The following is a 21,250-nucleotide window of genomic DNA, read 5'->3' on the forward strand; positions in this document are numbered from 1 at the left end:
CCTATCTAAGATATCTAATCGAAAAGAAGGCATTTCCTCCAGATTGCTCTCCAATTGTTTCATCAGTCTGAACTGACAGAAAGATAAGTAGTCTTGGTTTTACAGACACATGAAAATGAAAAGGGACTATCTGTTTCCTACTCGTTTTACCGGTCCCTTGCTGCTATCCATACCAAGCATAAAAAGGTTGTCAACCAAGAAACGAAAAAATAAGTAAATATACAGAAGGATTATATCAATAACAACTCATCAAATATTACATTCAACTGAGTTTTAGCAGTAGCAATCTCTTCATGTCTCTGTTCCACAATCATTCTCCCCTAAGGAGTTACACGGTCTAAATTAAATTCAATCTCTTAAATGAAGATTCGATTTTCTGATGATTAAAGAATAGAGGTAACCTAGAAGTACTCATCTTTTATACATTTTGAGGGGATGGGGAAAGGGGAATTTAGAAATAAGATAGCAGTAGTGTTACCACAGGATCTGCTAACACATCCAAGTTACCATCTTTCGCTGTAATTGATTGATGAACTCAAGCCATTTGCTGTTGTAGGCTGGACCCACTCCTCCACCACTCATCACCAAGCCTGAGAGAAATCCAGTCCTCAGTACGAATGCCATTTGATGCATCAGGATGATCTCTCAACCGGGGTCTGCATAGCTGAGCATCATCAGATCGCCTTGCAGAAAGAAGACGAAGTGAAATGGTCCCCTTGCCATTATGCGCTAAATCATTGTCTACTAAAAACCACCATCACACTGGCAAGTTGGTGCCATACATCAGAATCAGGGATGAGTGCAGCAGATCCCATAGAAGTTCCTCGAGGCAAATTATAGCCACTCAATAGAAGACTGGCCATTAAGAGTGACGCCTTCCATGTCAAATTAAAGGATCAGAAATGCCAGCATCAGAGCCAAATAATTGAAAATTCCGGCCACCAGGTGGCAATGACCAAATATTACTCCCAAACTCGGCCATCATTTGTATTGTGGGTGGATCGAGGCATGAATTTACACCATTAGAAACAGCAGGATTTTCAGCAAAAGAATCAGGAATCCCATGCTGTGAAGCTGGAAACTGAATGCTACTGGGGTAGCTGCCCCATTGCTCTTGTAAACATCCTTTGAGGGATTTAGTGGTTCAGTTTCTTCATCAGAATCATCTAAGGACAATTACTTCAGCATCTCCATTCCGGAGTAGCAGGAATGATCATTAAATACATGTGGAGATTCAAACCCTGGGGGCATGGACTCATATTCAGTAACATTCACTGCAGTAAAGACAAGGTTTCCCTCATCATCCTGATTAACACTGCTATCTTCACCATCTCTGCTTCCATAAATGTGGCACTACTGCTCATAGGAATTATAATTTCACCATTATTCTTGGAGTTTTGTTGAAGTCTATTTGCAGGCGACACTCGTGCATTATCAGTTTTGTTAACTTCCAGCAACCATTCCGGTTCTTTCTAATTCCTATTTTTAGAGCACCATGACCATCAGAACCGTTCTCCTGTTTAACAGATTTGGTTCTCCTTTGGCTTTGATTCTGCTTCAGTTGACGAACAGATGGTGCCATCAGGTAAATGCCACAGCCCAAGCTCCCAATAGTTCTACGATCGCCCCCTCTGCCTTAGCACGCCAAGAGCCGTCAGGCTTTTCTTTACCTCAATATCAGCCACATCTTCTCCAGCATCCCAGATCTGTAATACATAATGAAGGGGAGCATAATATAAATCAAGAAAAGCAGAAGATATAATACATCAATCAGTCAATGTACAGAGCAGTACCTTGTGTGATATCCGATTGAAATAAGGATCTATGATGATTTTCTCCCAAGAATAGTTCTTCAGGCAAATGGGACATTGCCACTGCATTTCCAGACAGCAGTGAAGAACATAAGAAACAGAGTCATGGAAGGACTTAAAAATGAAGTTTCAGTGTAATTAACTTTTATGATGGAGAACAACTTGTTCTTGTCCATTCAGTACACAGCGAGAACAGGCATTTAGGAAATATACAAACTAATTACCTTCCTAGAGCGCGTTGGTTCATCTCCACCTAATACTTCCAGATCAAAACAGCCCATGTGAGCACAAGGCTTGGAAACCTTCCAGCGATCTTTCATTCTCATGCCACTCATCTGAATAATACAGTCATCAGATTAGAGGCCATTCAGATTCAATATAATTGGAGTAACCTTTTAACAAAGAAACAAGGCTGCATACTATGACAATCTCACCCACATAATACAAACAGCATATGATGAAATATAGTTTTGAAAAGTATAGAAAGTAATTATAAGAATTCCATAGCATTAAAATAAAACTAATTGGATAATAACAAGAAGATAAATTTTTTGATGAGTTTCAGTGATAAAACTAAATCTTTGGGAAAGCATATACTGAGATGTTTCCGTGAAGTAAATGGTTTGCAACTACAGATATAGACGTTGTAAATAAAAAAAACCCAAAATTCCATATAGAAGTAGAGAAGTACACTAAGATCAAAAAATGCATCAATATCATACTAGATCTGCTCATGGAAGAAGACGCATAGAGATATCTTGTTCTCAAGAAAATATGCCAATCAGGTCAAGAATTTAGATAACATTACTCACAGGACAGCGGAGACAGACAGGAACAAAATCCTCCAGAAACAACTTCAATGTCACTGTCACTATCACGTTTTCTGTGGCAGCCCCCACCAACACATTTACAAACACGAACTAGTGCATCCTCAAACGCCACCTTCGTCCTCTTTTGGGATCAAATTAAGAATCTAGAGAAACGCCGTGCAAAAGTTCACTTTTTAAGTCCAGGTTAATAAAACTGAAACAAATGTACACTGCCAATAAGTTCCACAAACTTCTGATTAACAGTACAACAGAAACCAAGATCAAGTCCCTCATATCTTTAGATGGCAAACTCAAGAAGATGACTAATTATCAGAACGTAAAATGAATATTTTGGCAAGCAAAGAAACTGAGACAATACAAGCTAAACATCAATAATGAGTACAGTACCCCAAACACAGACACACAGAAGTTTAATGACACAATTAGAATGACACCTTGCTATATACATCAACATAAAAAGAGGAACTGCTAAGGCCTAAGAGTTTTACAAAAGGGGCCATGAGTACACTAGAAAGCTCTGGTCCTATGAAACAGGGTGAGATCATATCCATACAGCATGATTCAGAAACATATTATCGGCGCATTATTTTTGCTTAATTAAAATATTCAAGTTTACCAAACCACATGAGTATATAGCAAGAGACATTTTCAAAATATACACCAAAATAAAATTTTAGGAGAATCTATTCAACCTGATGCAAAGTCCTCGCCATAATTCTAACTCCCACACAGAAAATGCGAGCATCACATCCTGTTAAGGAAATTTTATTAATTCCATCTCTGGTGCATGTTGTATCTGACAAACAACAAGATACACAGTAAGGTATATGTAAACAACAATACAGAATATCTAGTCAAAATGAATGAACGACATAACCACATTGATTTCCCCACAAAAAACACCAGCTTCCACATAAAATAAACATAACTCCTTAACAATTAACGGTTTTCTAATTTGACAGTTCATAAGCATACATGGTACACCAAAAAAGATGGCAATGTGAAGAGAAACTCACAAGAGGTCCATCATCTCGACCATTTGCCCAGAAGTTGAGAACTGGGTCTGTTTATTGCCCTTACTGGTATACCTATAAGGTTAATAAAACAAAAAATTGTTCCCTTTGTGAGCAAGTGCAATACTATGTCCTTTATCGCTCACATCAAAGTAAACAAAAAGAGAAATGGAAATGCCTACAGAAAAATCAAAATGTATGCCAGCAACCCTCCTCCCAAACAAGAAGGTTATAATAATATCATACTTTGGACATGGATGAATAGGCAAGTCCTGATTTTGGAAATGTACTAAAGCACAACAACAAATTAGAATCAGATGAGCATCTCTATACTTAGCTGCAACGAAAGAGCACTTAGAAACAGTTTCGAAAAGTTGAAGAAGTTAGCTTATAATCTAATAGACTCACAAAATTGAGTATTGTAAGAGGATATCATACTATCACTTGCAAATCTGCATATCGTAATACTGCATCCTATATGTGACCTACTGAGTAGCATGCACCATGCCTAGGTGGAAACAATCATAATCATGTACAAGATTAGCATATACCAAAATAACAGTTACAACGCATACAATTTTCCTATTACATTAAGTGATCACCAACCTGAAGATCAAATTCTTGTTTCAACAACAAGTCCTTGTCTGCCCTAGTCAGTTGAAACGCTTTCGATGCTCAGAGCAGGATTAGAGCTGCAGGCCACAAATGTGCAGAAATGCAGCCACAAATTAAACTAACTCAATGAAACAAAACATACATAAACAAGAAAACCTCAGAAACAAATAAATAGAAAGTCGGCATGGTAAGCATCTGACAGACCACAAATTTAATTGCCAGAATTTATAATCCCACTTCTCAAAACATGGATATCGAGAGAGTGCAACAGATTCAGTAGGAAAGTTTAACTAGGTTGCAACGCAATACTAAATCTTGAATTTGAACTAAAATTAAATGTATTATATGCAACAGAAGACACAATCAGCATTCCATGGTACACTGTATTCATACCGACTGGTACATGCACCACAACAAACAAAGATCTGAAGACATTGAAAAGCTAGAACAAAGAATATAGTTGCACATCTACTACAATAGATTGCTGAATATCATCTTTAAAGTAAATTATATCACTTGTAAAGCACCTTAATCGCACAAATACCAGGTTCAGCTATTAGAGTGTGACATATTGCCTCATACATGTGAAACCTACAGAATGTTAATAGAAGGATATCCGACGATACCCATCTGCTTGAACATTTGTGACATTCAATTTCCCAGGAAGCAGAGGATGTGCCATTGACACCAAGAAGCTGCATATTTCAGCACAACGATTACTATCAGGCATCACATTTCTAAATTGATTCCACTACAAATGAAACCAATCATTTCATATCAAGTATAAAACGTTGGAGCATGTCAATTGGGTACGGTGTTTCACATAAATTAAAACACTGATAAATAATTTAAGGGCCCAGAAGTACATAGAACCATGCATATTTTTGAGTTTAGCATATCGGATAATAACCCAACAAGTATCCAACATTGGCCAAGCTCTTAGTTATATAATGAGAGATCTTCACAAATTAAAGTTACTTGAAAATAAATTGGCATATACTTTCAGCTGAGTGTAAATACATTGGCATGACAGTAAAAAAGTTCTGTAAATGGGAGAAAAGTTGGAAGCTTGAACCAGATCTCAGGTTATAAGACAAGCAACTGCTTGTGGGTTGTGACAGTGTTCATATGCACGAGATAAAAATTTCCCAAGCATGGATAAACATACAACCAAAGCATCTCAAGAATTCTACTAGTATCCTGCCTTTTATGTTCAGTTCATTAAAAAGTTTATCTACAAATTACTGCAGGCAATAAAAAGAATAGAAAAGGCAGATTGTGAAGGAAGTAGATAAGAAAGGTTTACTTCTGGAAATGACACAATTTGTATTGATTGAAACAAAATAAAGGTTAAAAGTAAAATAGGTTAACGAATAATAAGGTAATCAAATGGTGAATATAATGCCTATGAGAATCAACAAGCTCCAACAAGAACAATAAAGGTGGCATTTTTACTCACGGGTCAGCTCGACTCAGCCTACATATTTCACAGTAAAATGTCTCTGGAGGACTAGGTAGAACACCATCCATTGGTTTCTCAGGAATCAACACACATGCTATATGCTGCCATACATTACACCTTGGATCTTCACACTGCACCAATATGTACATAAAATTATTTAGAATGTTCACTAGCAAGTAAAAGCAAGTTGGATCCTGAAACTTAATAAGTGGAGTACTAAATAATAACACGTCAGAATATAATCCAACAGTTAAATTTTTCATTAGCCTCGTTAGGAATATCATGAACTTTCGTCATTTTATAATCAATGGTTCAAGTTTTAACATACTTTATTCAAACCAAAAGTATAACAAACATTATGAATACCAACTTGCTTAAACCGTGCCGGGCCCGGGTCAAATGGTGACAAATTATTAGGGACAAAAGGAGTATAACAAACATTATGAATACCAACTTGCTTAAGGAGGACCAAGTCAAACGCACTTGGTGAAATTTGTGCCTCTGGTACCCCTTTAACAACTATCCTACCTTATTCCTACCATATCAAGATGAACAGAGTGTAGGAGCTCATGAACATCAAACTTCAGCACACTGTACATACCTTAATCATTGAATCAGTAGGCAATGTGCTTCCACAGATACAGCGTATCTTGTCCATGTGATGTGAATCTACTATCTCCTCTTTAGGTTTTACCTTTGTACCATCTGAAATGCCTTTTGATTTTGATGCCAGGTCAGGTGCCCCAGATATTTGCATTTTTCTGAATATATAAAAAGGATAATGGGCATAAAATCAGGTCCAACCAATGAGTACTCCTCCCTACTTTTAAAGAAATATTTTATCTCAAAGTTGCAGTTTTTTCCTCATTGTTGTCACTTAACAATTTTTAACCCACCACCTCAAGTAAGTTTCTTCTGCTTTCTTTAAACGTTTCTATAGGATTAAGTACTATAGCTCTGAAATCTAAATGGGACATAAATTTGTAAGAGTGAATGAAGAAAAATCCGAACAACTGTCTGCTCCTTGACAACATAGCAGACAGCATGAGAAAAAAGGACATAGTAAGTAGATAATAAAAGATATCCAAGACAAAAAGGCAGTAAGTCCATGATTTAAATTTTATATTATACCTGTAAGTGTCGTCAACGAGCTTTGCCACTTCATCCTTTCCAACAGCATTCTTCTTGGCCCAGGTTCCAGAAACTGTTACAAATAAATAATAGAATTCATTTCTCCAACGCTTTGTATTCATCAGATATTATGTCAGAAAATGAGGTTTACAATTCTAGTAGTAATCCTCACGTTTCTTCATAAGTACTGTTTGACATGCCATCACATATTTGTCTGTAGATGGATTATTCATTTAATCCAATTATCACCATATTTACTTTATTACTTAGCAACAATGAGATTAGAGCTTCATATCAGATTATTTTGGGTAAGAGCACAAAAACTTTGTCAAGAACTTTCGAGTACTTTCTCAAGTATTTTGAATGAAAAGTACTTTGACGCATAATTTTCATTGGACCAATGCAAATTGAGTTTGCTTAATTTTATAAGACATTCCGACAGAAAGTGAATAGTTGCCCTCATTCAACAGATTTGTTAAAGTAACAGAGAGATCGCATAGTCAATTACCTCGATCATCGGAGAGAATGGCAATTATTCGGTCAACAAGGTCCTGTGCCAATTGAATACAAAAAAAGATTCAAAATGTTGTTGGACTTAGAATATTCAGAAGCAGGAAATAAAACATTTACGGGATAATAGAAAGTAATAGTACTCCACAATACTAAAGAGCAAATGAGCAATAAGTCATCAAGCCTCTGAGTTATTGGAAACTAAAACATGCAGGATAACAACCCAATTATACAAGTAGGTTTCCATCTGTGAACAACATAGATATTTTACAGTCTTAATTTCAACTAACTGCTCCCAGGCTCGAGCCCACAAGTACACAAAAGAAAGAGGAGACTAGGAGTCTAGAACTGAGTGGAAGTAAATGCCAATCAATAGCAATATATAAACATCTTACTTGTTTCTTTCCCTGCTTAGAAAGTCCGAGTTGTGTAAGGACATCCTTAAGCTCCTTAATCCGAAAATACGCTAATTTGTCCTGTGAAACACGATTATTGAGTTTTTTCTCAAAATAATAGTACGTACTAGCTGAGAAACATAAATAAACCATTTCTTAAACCCAGGGCTATCAAAACAGGACCAACACAAGCAAACAAAAAAGTTTACAAAGAAACATGAGAATTCTCTTAATAAGAACAGTAAGTTAGAAACACAAAAGATGGTATCAACAAACTGTTATGATGCATATAAAATCTCCCCAGCTAAAGGGGGTATTATACATTACAAATGACCTACTATACTTATTGTTATGATGAGATATTAAGCACACACCATACAACACCTTTTTTCATATCAATCTCGACCAAATTTGTCCTTCATTAGTTAAATAATTCACAATTATCAAGAAAATTAATTCAATGAATATTACCACTATCTAATCTAATCAAACACATATGCATTAATCTTTTAGTCTAACTTCAAGCTTTTGTGATAATGCATCCTTGCTTTTGGTCTCCTTGTCAGAGCATATTAGTTCTTAAAACTTAACATTCCTCCTCGTTATCTCATCAAGAACAGCATATTCATGTGTGTGCACTAGCACCTCATACACTTATGATGTGTCTACATGCATATGCTCATTGACCTTCTTCTTAAATGTATTGAATTAAAAAAAAGTAATGGACTTCCAAAAACTAGGAGAAAAATGCCTCACATTTGCAAAAAGAATAATGTGGGGTTGTCTACACAGCTTTACTCGAGGCTTCTGCCCTCGTAGCTAGAAAAACAGCAACAAACCCTAATAACAATCAACTGATCAAGTTGCCCTTTCTAAGAGTAAATTTGAACCAGAAAGAAAGTATGCACGAACTAGGGATATTTCTCCTAGAATGAGCATAGGGTAAAGGGTTAAGGGTAAGTGGAGGACAACAGAACAGGTGAGAGACAAAATGAACAAAAATAATTTTACAATCAAAGGAATCAGGGGAGAGCGGAGATGTCACATTTATTCGACCTTTTATTGGAATTCAAATGACTTCTTATTTACCTTAGAACATATACTCATTTGGTTGTTATTTTGAAACCAAAAGAAACTGCAGAAAATAAACTTTAGTAAAAGCTTCTGGAATAAACTAATTCGCATAAGGACAGAAATATGATATGGATACCGACAAATTTCAGATTGCTTATGTGATCCCTCAAATAAGGTAGCGAATTAATTTTATGTACAGATATATTGGCTTTTAATTTATGAGACTAGCTTCCAAACAGAAACTAAATCCAAAAATACCAAACAAATTTCTCTCCGTCACCATTCTCTAAGTGATAAGCTATGGAATCATGAACTTACAAATTTCTTAATGCTGCCACAAAGAATAAAGAAATATGTATATCCTACATATCCAAAACTGGAAACCGCCATCAGATGTATACAAAATCCCATTCTCCCCCTTCGAGAAAAAAAGTAAGGGGGATAGAACCTCAAAATCACTTCTCATCAAAATTAATTATTTTCTCTTACCAGAACAATATATCTCCTTAACAACTCCTACTCTCCAGCATTACAGCAATGAAAATATGCAATGCAGGATAAGGACCTGAATGCAATTTTAGCAAACATAACCACAAGGATATCACAACAGTTCATTTCTTAATCACCAAAATTCTAATTCTCATGTATCTTGCCTCATAAAGGCAAAGCTTCAATCTAAACCCAATCCTATGTCTCTACTAGCTTCTGTATCATGCGGCACATTCAAATAACACTGATCGTATTCAGCACTTAATTGATATCACTAGTTTCCAGATTACACAAGTCTGTGGCACACAGTACAATATCAGAAAGACACAACCCAAATAGTGCAACTTGCTAATAATTCCTACTATAAGCCTCTAACAAATGGCCTAGGTTAAGTGTTAACAATTACTTGCATGACATCTTCAGAGTAGTAATCAAAATGAAAACACAGCCGCAAAACTGATAATTGAAACAACAAGTAAAGAATCTGTATGTTGAACACAATTCTACAAGCAAATAAGCTCCTAATCAGACTAATATTACCTTGCAGCTAGCCACCACGTCCATTCTCTTCACTCCCAAAAATCACTCCAACCCACAGCCGAACTCACAGAAACAACACCAAACGATCAGATAAAGCTGCCGAGCCACGCGTTTTCTTCAATTAGCCATCGGAATCCAGACCCCTCACATCATCAGCCAATTCGCTTCAGCAAAACAATAATATAAATAGGCAGGCACAACTCAGCCAGCACACGGTATTAAATTAGAAGAGACAAAAAACTTACAAAAAAAGTGATGAATTTGATACAAGAAAATGCATCAACAAAACCAGCGGCGCAATTGGGGCGGAAAGTGATTAAGGGCAGCGAGGGAACTAAACAGCGGCTCGTCGTGTTGCCCGAATCTCTCGCTATAATCCACACACTGCAAGGTGTTGTGTGTGTTTGATTTTGCCCCAAAAGAAAGCAGCCGGAAAAGAGAGAAAAACAACCTACCAAATTTCCGGACGTATCATCGGTGTATTGAATCCGGTTTATTCACTGCGAATACGTCCGGGTTCTGCTTCGCTATTTCACGGTCCAAGCCACCAGTATTTTTTACGAGTATTTTCTTGACTAATTTCTATGCATTTTAATTTTTTAAAGTGAAGACTATGACTAGGAAAACACAATTTTCACATATTTCACGATTTTAACATTATTTTGAAAACATTTTGATCAATAATTAGCGTTAATTCAAGTGCATTAGTATAAAAAATTTAGGATTATAATTTTGATAATAAATTAAAATTTTGTAAATATTATATTAAATTGAAAAAAGAGGGAAAATCGTATCGCTTTTATGTTTATCTAATAATGTATTCCTTGTCGACATCACATAATCTTATGAGCTACAGTAGTAGTATTTCCTTGCATGGGGAGTATTATAATTGAATAATTCCACTATGGTGATTGGCATACAAATTAAAATGGTGTATAGCATGTGCCATCTTTAACCGGACAAAATTGAACTTTGTGAATCAACATTCAATCATCAATTCTCCATTTTATCCTCTTTGCGGAATTTAAATTAAGTAGTAGTACTTCCTAAATGGTGCAAGCATCATGATGCAAATGACGTCATTTTAATTTGTTAACCGGGCATAAGATTTGTCAATTGTCGCATTATCATCGATTTCACAAAATATTAGGAATTGTTCAAAAGGACGTCATATTAGTTTGTTAACCGTTGCATAAGATTTGTCAATTGTCGATTATCATCGATCTCACCAAAATTATGAATTGTCTAAAAAATGACGCCATATTAGTTCGTTAACCATTGCATGAAACTTGTCGATTGTCGTATTATCATCGATTTCACCAACATTAGGAATTGTCCCAAGAATGACGTCCCTATTAGTTGGTTAACCGTTGCATAAGAATTGTCAATTGTCGCATTATCATCGATTTCACCAAAATTATGATTTGTCTAGAAAATGAGCCATATTAGCTTGTTAACCGTTGCATAAAATTTGTCAATTGTCGCATTATCATCGATTTCACCAACATTAGGAATTGTCCCAAGAATGACGGCATATTAGTTTGTTAATCGTCGCATAAGATTTGTTAATTGTCGCATTATCATCGATTTCACCCAAATTAAGAATTGTCAAAAAAATGACGTCATATTAATTTGTTAACAGCATAAGATTTGTCAATTGCCACATATCCCGATTTCACCAAAATTAGGAATTGCCTCGAGATTACGTATTTTATTTTACTTTAATCATCACATAAGATTTGTTAATTGTCTCATCATCACCGATTTAATTAAAAATTAGGATTTGTCCCAAAGAATACGCATTTTTTAACCGTCACGTAAGATTTGTCAATTGCCCCCCATTTCCCAAAATTAGGCATTGTAGGATAATTTCAAACGTTATACCGTAGTACTTTTAAACTAAGTTAAAAATTTTACATAAATAACCGCAATTGCAACATCATAGTTTAAATGAAACATTACCCTCATTTTTTTTAGAGTGAATATGCGCCCAGTGCATACAGTCAAGTGACTCAAGACAATGTATCATGATTCATTTTACCCATATTTGTAGATTGTATGTTTGTCGGAACGTACATTTATTATCCCTCTTTGTTAATCTTTCACCACATTTTTTTTCTTTTTTTAAATTTGATGTTACTAGTACTCTCTCCATTCCAGAAAATTTGTTATTTATTTTTATTTTTATTCATCCCCAAAAATTTATCCCTTTGACTTTTAATATTTTTGGTAATGAACTCTACATTTCACTAATTTATTCTAATTTACATTTTATTAAATAAAACTAATATATAAAATAAAACACACATGCCACTAGTGGCAGATAGGGGGGCAGAAGGGCCGGTCGCCCCTCACCCGAAGGCCGAGAAGGTTGAATTGTACTAAGATTTTACCTGAAAAAGCCATGGTCATCCTCTCCGCAGGAAAAATTTTAGAGAGAAAAAGACTTGCTAGCTGAGCGGCAATGGAGAACGATCCAATATCATAAGATGACTTGAGATGACTTGAGATAATGAAGTTATTGGTATGCCGTATGCGCATGGACTTAATGAAGAATATGACATATGAGTGGGTTGGGTTGGGCCTAATAAGTTATTTGGCAAATTTGAGAAATTAGTGGACTGCAATTATTGTTACTAATGGACTCCACTTCTCAATAGAGTTATTTCATAAATATAATTTGTTACTAATGGTCAATGGACTCCACTTCTCGGTAGAGTTATTTCATAAATATAACTACCATACTTATTGCTAGATATTTGATTACTTCAATTCTTAAACAATAAATGAAATTTACACAATAAATATTATTATGAGCATCTATTAAATATATATGGGAAATTAGTCTCTAATATCATGAACTTTGCTCAGATTTTGTTTTTCCCCCAAACTTTCAAATTAGTACTATAAATCATGAACTTTCAGATTGGTTTGGTATTTTCCACGGCGGATCAACTGTAATATTCGGCTAATTTATATAGCATTTTGAATCCTATTTAGCAGGCATTCTTATAAGTGGCATGTCATGTTGGCATACCTATTTGGAATATTAAACACAATACTACTTTTATTTGACAAAACAAAACTCTAAAAATAAAGAAAACAAAATAAATTTAATAAAAACACAAAGAATTTAATAGAAACACACATCTGTGACGCTACGCTACAAAAATTAAAACTCAAAACCTTGTTTCTCTCTTTCAAAAACGCTAGGAACACATTTTAGGGAATTCCTAAAAAAATCTTAGATTATCGGGGAAATACCAAACTAATCTGAAAGTTCATGATTTATGGTACTAAATTGAAAGTTCATGGAAAAAACCAAAATCTGAAAAAAGTTCATCATAATATTAGGGACCAATTTCCCAATTAGTTGATTATATCTTCAAGGCATCAATAGCGTTCATTTTATATAACTTTAAATTACTCATGTAAGTTATACCTTTGTAACAATTTTATTAGCTAGTTTCATAATCAAGTTAATTTTTCAAAAGAAAACTTTAGCAACCTTATTGTTCAATATTAGTTTTTGATAGAACCATAAATATTTGGAACAAAAACTAATATACTTAATGTGTATGACTATAAAGTTCTTTTGAGCAAAATATATTGAACCAATTTTAAACTTTAGACTATCGAATATATCAAATATAGTACTAAGAAAATTGATGATGATTATAGGTGAAGTTGTCGTTTATATGCACGAGAAGACGACAAATAACATTTTAAAGAACAAAATTTCACCCCCTTCAAGAAACATTTCCAGATCCGCCACCGCATGCTACTAACTTTTTCAACTCACTTTCTATTATAGTTCTTAAAATTCGTGTCAGGTCAAATGGTGATAAATTAATAGAGATGGAGGAAACAAGTATCTTTTCAGATTTTCTTTCGATGTGTCAATATGCAGTTATTTAATATTTCAGTTTTTGTAAATACCAAATGGTACATTTAAAAACTAAAGTTTAATTGTCTAATACAAATAGTAATAATCAACAATTTCGAAATAAAAAAACAAACTAGTATCACACCACAGATTAAGATATTTTAAAATATTAATTTTAGATAATAAATTAACTAAACTTGGATAATTATAATGAATTATAAAAATTTGAAAGTTTTGATTCGCAGTACATGAATTTAGATAATTTGAAATAACATCATTTCGTTAAGTTTTGAGAAGAATAAACTGAATTCCATATATCATACAAATTAAAAAAATATTACTCCTGTCTTAAAATCAATCGAAACTATTAACATCTCAAGAACTACTTTCTGTAAAAAAATTCATAATTGTGAATATATAAATTTTAAATCAATATCAAACTAATTCAAATCATCGTATTACTATTTTGATACTATTCAACACACTAAGTATGGCAACGGTGATGCTACACAGAAATCTCATCACATCATTGACCTTTGTCCACAACCTGCCCCTTTACTTCATTCTCTAATACAATTTGTCAGCGAGAGGAGCAAACACACACACACACACACATTCAACCACAATGAAAATAGAATAAATAATAAACTTGAAATTTTACAAAAAATCCTCACTTTCTTAAGATTGCACCAAACCTCTCGTGTAAACTTCACGGAAAAATTGCTTCACTACTAACGCCCTGAGGAAAAAAAAGACTATAATTAATGATTTTATATAATTTGCATACAAATATAAAACAACGCATTAAACAACATATCACACGATAACGAAAAAACCCACTATAAACTGAGGACATTGGTTTGGCTCCATGAGCGGTGGCTTCATAAACGTGAATGCAACGAACTTTGATGACCGAATAAGTTGTGGAAGGCTCTAGATCATTGAGCAAGGTGTGGAGATTGTTTCATGATATCGACCTTTCCTCATGTGGTATGAACAAAAATGTCAAACTTGAATTTGGTAAGGTGAGTAGGAATATGTAGATAGAAAACCTTCAAATGTCATATTTATAGGTCAAAAAATAACCATGAGATGATTTAAGTTCGAATTAAAGTCTATTAATTTGCACCTTTAAATATGGATAATAAGTTTAAAAAACTGAATAAATAGTTTAAAAATTGATTGATGGGTTGAAACTGTGTAGGGACACACGTTTTTCTTACTATGAATCTAATATTTTGATTTTTTTTTTCAATTCTCATAGAGAATTCATAAGAGTAATGAGTAACGGTAAAAGAATGATGAGTATTAATTTCTTGGTAGTTGAAAATTGTAAAACATAAATTGGGCACGTCGGTTTTAATTTGACGTCGGAGTACATTGGTTTAATAACCTTAAATATTTGTTACAATAGGCTACATATTAATACATTTAATAGATAATTCCTAACATATGTTAGGTTATACTAAAATATAAGGATCCTATTTCAAATCATTTTCACTCATTTATCACCAAAATTCTTTTCGCTTTCCCTTCTTTATCAAAAAAACTCTACAAAACTTTTCACTATCTCTAAATGAAAATAATAGGAAAAATCTTGAAAAAATTTAATACATAATGCTTATTATGTGGTAATTAGTACTCCATATAACAATCCATTGAATATTATTATAATACTATTAATACAATTATGACGGTTACAAATAAAGTGGAATTAAGTTAATTTAATATATTCTTTTAATTACATATATATTCCTAGCATAAAATGATTATTCAAAAGCTCCCAAAATTCATCTTTTATATAAGTATAGAAGTATAGATAGAAAATTTGGAATTGAAATATACTACTCCCTCCGTCCCAAGATAAGTGACTTGTATTCCTTTTTGGGGTGTCCCACTACAAGTGACCTTATTTCCATTTTTATAAAAAAGTCATCTCTCTTACTTTATTCTCCACCTACTTTATTCTCTCTTCTCTCCTCTACTTTTCCCTCTCTCATACTTTACTCTCTTCACTTTAATTTATTTAAATACCATTCCTTAAATCCCGTGCCCAAAAGAAGTAGGTCACTTATCTTGGGACGGAGGGAGTGCTAAATAACCTATACAGTATGCTAAACACACACAAACTCAATTTTTTCATAAATTATTTTTGTAACTAAAAAGTTAAATTTAACATCATTAGTGTACGATTAATTAGAATAGTACATTAGTACTTAGTACTTGCACGACTAGTTAACAACTTTGTAATTTGAGTATGCATGGACATATTATACTGTTTGTAGTCAGAATTAACTTTATTTTATCAAATTGCCCATTTGACTCAATTTTTTTATTTTTCTCTCTCGAATCCCAAGCTACATCTCACATCTGTAGTTATAATTGTTGTTTGAAAAAGATCTGACTAATAATCACATCTTTATCCACCCTAATCCAGAAACAACCTTTTTAATAAAAAAGGTAAAAAAAAATTAAGACAGTAATATCTCTTCTTCTATCTGACCGGTCAATTATTATTATGTCCCCAGAATGCTTTAAGTGTCTTTTTCCGAACGCAACCTTCTTTATTACGATCGAAGCAGCACCACCAACCCCAGTTCTATCACTTTTTATATGCATCCCTCCCTTGGTCAAATCCCAAACTTAATCTGCCTCCATATCCACAGCGTTCTCTCCCAACAAAGACTCAACAAATGCTCTCAGTCTCGAGCAGTTGTGGCCTTCCAATCTGTCTAAATGGGATTTCTCGTCCTCTTCCTTTCTCCCAAGAGTATGTCTCTCTGTCTCTCTAAAGAAAGCAAGGAGTGGTTTGTTTAATGTTGTTGGTTGACATGTTTCAGGTTGGAGGATCATGAAAGGAGGAGGGAGAGCATGAAAAGGAAGAAATTTCAAGAGTTTTTGCAGTTACATGAGATGATTACTAGAGAGGCTTCGGGCCATGGAAGCGACAACCGTGGAGGAGGTGTTATTAAAACTGAGTTTTATCCCTGCATTTCCCTACCCAGTACTGCAAAAGCTGCATAAGTTAGTTACTATGTTATAGGCTTCAGTTTTTCCTCTATTGTTGCTTTTCAATATGAATCTTATGAGATGGGAAATTCTACATTCGAATTTGGTTGCTCTAGATATCTTCTAGTTTCCCGTTTTTGTGGTAATTCATTCCATGTAAGCGAAAGAGAACAGCGAGGCCGGATGTTATAGAGAGTAATACATAGGAGTATTACAGTAGTGTTAACGGCACATAATTATTTTTGGCCCTAACAATTGCAAATGACCCAAGTATTGAGCTTATAATAATATGATTAGGTTCAGATGATTATTTATACACCTGATTCAAAATAACTATGATGTCGAAAATATTGAAGGGAAGGCAGCAATGGTTGAGTATTTCTATTTTCTACTAATGCGGATTCTCTATTACTACAAAATTGCTCTATGAATCATCAATGGTGCTCACTATACCGGCCGTGAGTGAAAGCATAGTAGGATGACTTAGAAATTAGAATGCTACACACGGAATCAGTAAAAAAAGACTACACTTTGGCATGGAACTTCTAATCCCCTCCCATCTACTAGAGTTTTGTCTGTAGTATTCCAAAGGCAGCCAGATTCATGTATTTCAAACAAATGGAAAAAATACTAACAAGATGTTGTGAATATTGTTGAATTCTCTGGGCCCAAGGTTGCCAAGTAGTACAAGATTCACATCAAGTTAATAACTTCCAAGTAACAGTCTCAAAGATGACTTACTCCACATATCTAAAACTGGTGACAACAACTAAATATACTAGTATCTATTAAGTTCATGTCAAGGCAGGGTAGAATACACCTTACTCAGCAACAGTCGTTCGAAGAGGCAAAGAACTTTCAATTTCCTTGGCCTCAGAGTTCTTCTCTGCAACAGCTTTTGACATCCCGAACATCTAAAAGACCATCAAGAGTGCCAAATAGATATTAGTACTAGTATATAACGAGAAGAGAAACCAAAAGTCTAGGAATCTAAATACTAGACCAAGACGTTAAGCTACCTTCTTGATTGTCTTTTGGAAACAAGTCTTGTGTTCGTCCATAGAAGCATGGATGAATTCATCAATGTGATCTTTCACATCCTCTAGGAAAGTTGCACTTTCACTCTTCTTCTTCCGACATGAAGCTGCAGCTGGCGTAGAAGCTATGGATGAGGGGTTCTCGGTTGGAGTCTTTCCAGTTGCCATTGAAGGTTATAACCTACATAACATTCAGTACCGCAGTGACAGCATCTCTTAGATTGCTTATACATCGAAAACAGAACACATAAGAGATACGGCGGAAAAACGAAATGAATGACTAACAAAATAATCAGCAATCATGAAATAAGAAGATGAATTTCAGTAATTTTAGTAGGAAGTATCAAAAACCATGATTGACCAAATTATTTATCAAACTTGTTTTGGATTATATACTTAAATCACCACATGGATAACTGTTCGAGCACAAGAATAGGAGCTTGAAATCGCATTCATGGCAAAACATAAACAAATAGAATGGCGATATGTCAATTACCTCACAACATAAACAAATTACCCCATAAAATAAAAGCAACTTCTAGAAAAAATTCTACATCTCAAACAAGGAAGACCTAACTTGTGTTAGGACACAGGCTGCTCGACAAAATGCCAGAGTGGTATTAAACACTCCAAACAGAAGCAATCGAAAAAACTGAACAACACGAAACGCGAAATCGAACTGATCACGAATGTAATCAAAGAATTGAAATAAAATCACATAAGAAAGAGAAATACTTGTAGACGATGAGAAATTCAGAAATAAATTTCAATTCCGATTTTTTACGAACCATACATTGTAGACTCATATTTACATGGGCTATGAGCCACATATGTATATACCAAAGCCCAAAGGCCCAGATGATAAATTTCACAAAGGAAGAGGCTTATTTTTTATAATAATGTTTTGTATTCTTATTATATTGTCAAAGTCGACGTGGGATATTTTAACAAAAACCCATCCCAAATCGTCCATTTTTTTTTGCGTTTTGAATAGTGCTACCCAAAAATGGGGTAGAAGCTCGTAGCAATCGCAAATTCCCTTTTCCAATTTCTCGAAATTGCAATTTAAATCCTTTCTTGTCCATCTATTTCGAACGAGCAATGAAACTTACCGATTTATGGAGAATTCGACTGGAGAAAGAGAAAATGGAAGAAAGAAACTTGGCCTATCTAATTAATGAAAATCTCATTTTGTAATATATTTTATAGTATAAATTATTAGTATTGATTTTTTTTTCATAATTTGTGAATGTAATTCATATCTAGAAAAACTTTTCTTTAGTTCACGAACTCTATATATCATTTTAAGTTCGTAAGCTTTGAAAATATCATTTGAGGTCCGTCAACTATGAGTTAATATCTATCGAAATATTTTTTTACTATTTTTAAGTTTTTTTAGATGAAAATACCCTCAATACCTTGAAGCGTACAAATTTTTAATAAACTTATCATTTACTCATATTTTTAAAAATATTATATATTTTTGATGAATTTTTTAAATATAATTTGACCTTCAATATGGAGTATCACTTAATTTTGTGACATGAAAAAAGTTTCTTCTTCAATGTCGACTCTTATTCTACTACATAGAGGTCACCACGGTTAAGAACTGCCGTTCCGTGGAACGCCCATACCTTCCAGGGTTCCGCTTGACCGCCGTTCAATTTTCGTTTTTTAAATTTATTCATTTATAGTACTAATTACAAATTACACCTTGTAGTCTTGTACTATTGAATAAAATAGAACGAGAATGACAATTGACAAATGGAGTAGAAGTGGTCAAGTGGATGACATTGGACAATTGGAATTTTATTGATACAAATTTGAACGATATGTCGATATTACAAATACAAATGTTGAAAATTGAAATTACAAAAGAGTCAAAAGACTTAAACAATAATAATTAATAAATGAATGATGAATGTAAATATACATAATGCGTGCTTGTTAGCTTGTATAACAATTTAAATAAAAAACTTGAAGTAAAGAACAATAAATGTAAATAGATAGTAGGGAGTGTTATATTGCTAACTCATAACTTAATTGCTAACTAAATTAAATAATAGTCATTAGATATTCAAATTATAGGCTTAGATCATTATTCCTAAATTAATACGATCAACTAAAAACGTCAATAAGGTCATAGGATTAATTCCAAAAAATATCAATAGGGTATTAATGTCAATTAACTACATGTTTAGTTATAACTAACTTTAAAAGAAATCCCAAAACTTTAAATTCATATAGCATATATCAAATTAAAGATAATTGCATAAGGATTCCAACGATATCCTACATGCATATGTTCCGATCGTCAAAATTGGAAAAAAATTCGAAATTTTAAATTTTTTGCATGCTGAAATGTCAACATACTATATAAAATATGTAATATAATACATGTAGAATGTCAATATAAGCAATGTGTTAACATTCTTAAAGCATTGTGTTGACATTCTCAAAGACGTTATCTTGATATTTTCAAACACTACATTGACATTTTCATCCAAAACCCTAATTTGAGTTTTTTTAATCTTTTTTATTTTATAAATAAAACGAAATTACACGTGGCAAATTGTAGCCACACGCTTTCTAAAATCCTATGGTCTTAAATTAGTTGTAGTTAGCAATTAAATGATGGGTTAAACAATTGATCACTCCCCATAGATATATATATATAAATTGAGGATAGCTTTATCAATTCAACCTTAATTGTTGAGTTTAATTTAACCATCAACAATCATGGTAGAATTGTCAAAAGTCTCCGGATTTTATCTTATAGAGAAGTCTTCATCGATTAAAGTATATACAAATACAATTGTATAATTGTATTTGTATATTTTAAAGTTGAAACAATTGAAAAAAAAAGAAATAAAGGAAAAGGACTTGAGCCCAACTTAAATTTAATCCTTAATGCTCAATTACATTATGGAATCAAAGTCCACGTAGTTCTCTTACCTTACTTACCTATTCGGCAATCCGGTAGACCTCCCACTCCACCTCATTCTTGTTGTTGTTGTACTTGAGTGTTCCAATCTAGCTCTTGGTCTCTAATGTCACGAACACCAATCGTCAAGTAACATGGCGGCTTCCATCAATTCCTTAAAAACTCGTGCCATAATTAAATGTGACTATAAACTGGGACGGAGGGACTAAAAATTAGTCTCAAAGTATATATAATAGAAAAGATATATAAATGATTTAAAAGTTGGCAAAAAGAACCGACTTTGATAACTTGTCTATATATTTATGTAATCGGACGAAAGGAGGGGAGAAGAGATAGAAAAGCCAGTGAATTAAGGAAAGAAAATTTGCGAATATAGACGCAGTTGTAATATACGCATGAGGGTGGTGGATATATAGAAGTAGAGTTTCATTTAAATTATATCGTAGTATCACTCTTTAATTTAATATAGATGTCTCATGTGCTTATTTGTTATGTGTTCAAATA

At 33.7% G+C, this 21,250-nt stretch overlaps 1 protein-coding gene, 3 long non-coding RNA genes and 1 pseudogene across 8 annotated transcripts; 1 reads left to right on the forward strand and 4 right to left on the reverse strand.

Annotated features, from left to right (window-relative positions):
- Nucleotides 1-535: 535 nt before the first annotated feature.
- Nucleotides 536-9,982, reverse strand: LOC125199219 (annotated as a pseudogene).
- A 28-nt stretch (nucleotides 9,983-10,010) lies between these two features.
- Nucleotides 10,011-10,316, reverse strand: LOC125199214. Its single transcript, XR_007172548.1, has 3 exons — nucleotides 10,116-10,316; nucleotides 10,069-10,070; nucleotides 10,011-10,034 (listed from the first exon to the last, which is right to left on the reverse strand). It is a non-coding gene; the product is annotated as an uncharacterized LOC125199214 (long non-coding RNA).
- Nucleotides 10,317-14,191: 3,875 nt separating this feature from the next.
- Nucleotides 14,192-15,634, reverse strand: LOC125199230. Its single transcript, XR_007172550.1, has 2 exons — nucleotides 14,597-15,634; nucleotides 14,192-14,495 (listed from the first exon to the last, which is right to left on the reverse strand). It is a non-coding gene; the product is annotated as an uncharacterized LOC125199230 (long non-coding RNA).
- Nucleotides 15,635-16,110: 476 nt separating this feature from the next.
- Nucleotides 16,111-16,880, forward strand: LOC125199209. Its single transcript, XR_007172545.1, has 2 exons — nucleotides 16,111-16,526; nucleotides 16,597-16,880. It is a non-coding gene; the product is annotated as an uncharacterized LOC125199209 (long non-coding RNA).
- Nucleotides 16,881-17,343: 463 nt separating this feature from the next.
- LOC125199208 lies at nucleotides 17,344-18,965 on the reverse strand. Of its 5 annotated transcripts, none has more exons than XM_048097309.1 (3): nucleotides 18,916-18,965; nucleotides 17,785-17,985; nucleotides 17,344-17,679 (listed from the first exon to the last, which is right to left on the reverse strand). In XM_048097309.1, exons 2-3 carry the CDS (start codon nucleotides 17,968-17,970, stop codon nucleotides 17,587-17,589), a joined length of 279 nt encoding a protein of 92 aa, XP_047953266.1. In that variant the 5' UTR covers nucleotides 17,971-17,985; nucleotides 18,916-18,965; the 3' UTR covers nucleotides 17,344-17,586. The 5 variants fall into 5 exon arrangements, with proteins under 5 accessions (XP_047953266.1, XP_047953268.1, XP_047953269.1 ...); XM_048097311.1 differs by lacking the exon at nucleotides 18,916-18,965 and adding an exon at nucleotides 18,538-18,643 and having other exon boundaries at nucleotides 17,785-17,983; XM_048097312.1 differs by lacking the exon at nucleotides 18,916-18,965 and adding an exon at nucleotides 18,591-18,638 and having other exon boundaries at nucleotides 17,785-17,983.
- Nucleotides 18,966-21,250: the final 2,285 nt, after the last annotated feature.

This window comes from Salvia hispanica, unplaced genomic scaffold (genome assembly GCF_023119035.1).
Source record: "Salvia hispanica cultivar TCC Black 2014 unplaced genomic scaffold, UniMelb_Shisp_WGS_1.0 HiC_scaffold_425, whole genome shotgun sequence".
NCBI classification, from domain to species: Eukaryota; Viridiplantae; Streptophyta; class Magnoliopsida; order Lamiales; family Lamiaceae; genus Salvia; species Salvia hispanica.